The sequence below is a fragment of the Cyprinodon variegatus genome, unplaced genomic scaffold (genome assembly GCF_000732505.1).
Source record: "Cyprinodon variegatus isolate N-32 unplaced genomic scaffold, C_variegatus-1.0 Scaffold81, whole genome shotgun sequence".
In the NCBI taxonomy this organism is placed as follows: Eukaryota; Metazoa; Chordata; class Actinopteri; order Cyprinodontiformes; family Cyprinodontidae; genus Cyprinodon; species Cyprinodon variegatus.
This window is the reverse complement of record NW_015150534.1, coordinates 376,193-378,037: the sequence shown is the minus strand read 5'-3', so window position 1 is coordinate 378,037 and position 1,845 is coordinate 376,193. Positions and strand designations below refer to the sequence as shown.

General features: G+C 42.6%; 1 protein-coding gene across 2 annotated transcripts in view; it reads right to left on the bottom strand.

Moving 5' to 3' along the window:
• The window catches only part of LOC107083702 (ankyrin repeat domain-containing protein SOWAHA-like), a 49,854-nt gene that overhangs the window by 22,914 nt on the left and 25,095 nt on the right, over positions 1–1,845 (bottom strand). For both annotated transcript variants that reach the window (XM_015373120.1, XM_015373119.1), the window contains 2 exons: positions 979–1,035; positions 532–633 (listed from right to left, as the gene is read on the bottom strand). In XM_015373120.1, the coding sequence (XP_015228606.1) occupies positions 532–633; positions 979–1,035 (159 nt within the window). The remainder of the gene's footprint in view (positions 1–531; positions 634–978; positions 1,036–1,845) is intronic.

Here is a 1,845-nt window from a genome sequence, read left to right as displayed (position 1 = left end):
TTTGAGCCCTTGCCTCAAAACGCTGCCAGTTCTGTTAGCGCTACGCCTGCTGAAGGCACAGATGTCCATCCCTGTGAACACTGGGACGGAACTCAATGGGAAAGGAAATGATTCTCATTTCAACTGTTGCGTTTATTAGCTGCGACATATGAATCGAGATGCTATGAATGGAAAAATTTGAATGACGGATGACCGTTGATATATGATTGGCCGAATTTAGGTGTTCAGGCTGACGTAGAACTAACTGGCCTGCATAATATTACGGAAAAACCCCTCACAGATTTTAAGACAAGATTTTGTTAAAATAGAAATACTCTAAATTTTGGGTCAATATGGTCTGATAAAGAGTACATTTATATACATGTTTAAGCCACGATGATTTGACATTTAAATATGACTTCCGTATGGCTTTAAGCAAATAAATAAGCTTTATTTGAAAAGTGAACAAATTCTTGTCCTTATACTTTCAAAGTGGATAACACGTTGTTTTATTTGTCGTATTTATTGCAGCTGACCATAAGGAGCGGCTACCTTTTTATTTACAAGCGAGGGCTCCAGCCTGAGGAGCTGGGAGAGGTCAGGCACTCGAGCGCTGGCGGCGTGGTAGATCCACTCTTTCTCTGTAGGATCCAGCTGGAACAGAAACACACATCCTGTTGGAGACTCTTAGAGCACAAACGTCTAATCCATTTCCTACAAGCACTGACACCAAGCCAACTGACACATTGCGGGAGACACCCACCATTACACTGCGCTGAGCTTAAAAGTTTTTCCTTCAGTTATTTGTTTAACGGGGACTAACTACACCAGGAAGGTGGATTTTATTTGCAAGAACCAAACCTAAAAGGTCATTCTGAATGTTACAAACAAAAGTAAAGCTGCTATGACTTTGTGAACTTCACTGTTAATATGTTTTACCTCCTTGGCAAACATTAAGCAGCGGGGAAGACTGTTTGAAAAAGCCTTAGAGGGACTTACAGCGACAGAAGTGGAGCCCATGCTGCCTGTGGACTCCTCGTCATGCTCCGACTCCGACTGAAACACAAACCAGGCGAGAGCATCACTCAGCTGTGACGGGGAAAAAAAGCCGATCTGACACAGGTCAACCGTCCCGGGTCAGACACACACCCACTTTCACACACTGGTCCCACTGCTGTGATGCGACCAAAAGGGTGTCAGACAGATACGGAGGTAATGAGACAGCGAGAAAGAGGAGGCGCTTTCACACCTAAGCGGTAATGAATAACAATCCCATTAACAAATAACAAGAAACATCAAGTGGTTTATTTTTATTTTTTGTCTAACAAGTTTAAGAGAAACTCCAGCTGTTTATATTGCTGTCATACGGCTGATTTATGCGAAAGAGGAATTTTCTCCCCTTTCTTCTCAACTCTTTTGAGGAACTCGCAAATTGTTCTCAGATCACACAGACGGCTGACGGTAAAACAGGGAGCCCTTTAATGTCTGCTACCCAAACTGCCACATGTCAGCACTACCAACACGAAAAGTGGAGGTTGACTATTTATCCAGCCTTTTCCATTTCGACAGCTACTTTTTTCCATGCCTTCTGGGAGAGACCGGTAATAACAGACAGCAGAAGCGAAATAACACAGGCGGTCGTGACACTGTGGGATGAAGAGGGATCAAATACGCAAAGAAAGATTCTCGCTGCTTTTTCCCATTTTATCATAAACTACAATACTTTTTGAACACATCTGCAAACATTATAGCCAAACCATGCATTCAAGCAGGAGTTGACTTGATATCAAACCAAAGTTGGACCTTTGCTCCTTTGTCTCGTTGCATTAAACCTGGAACTGTGATTATTATGGAACTGATTTTGAT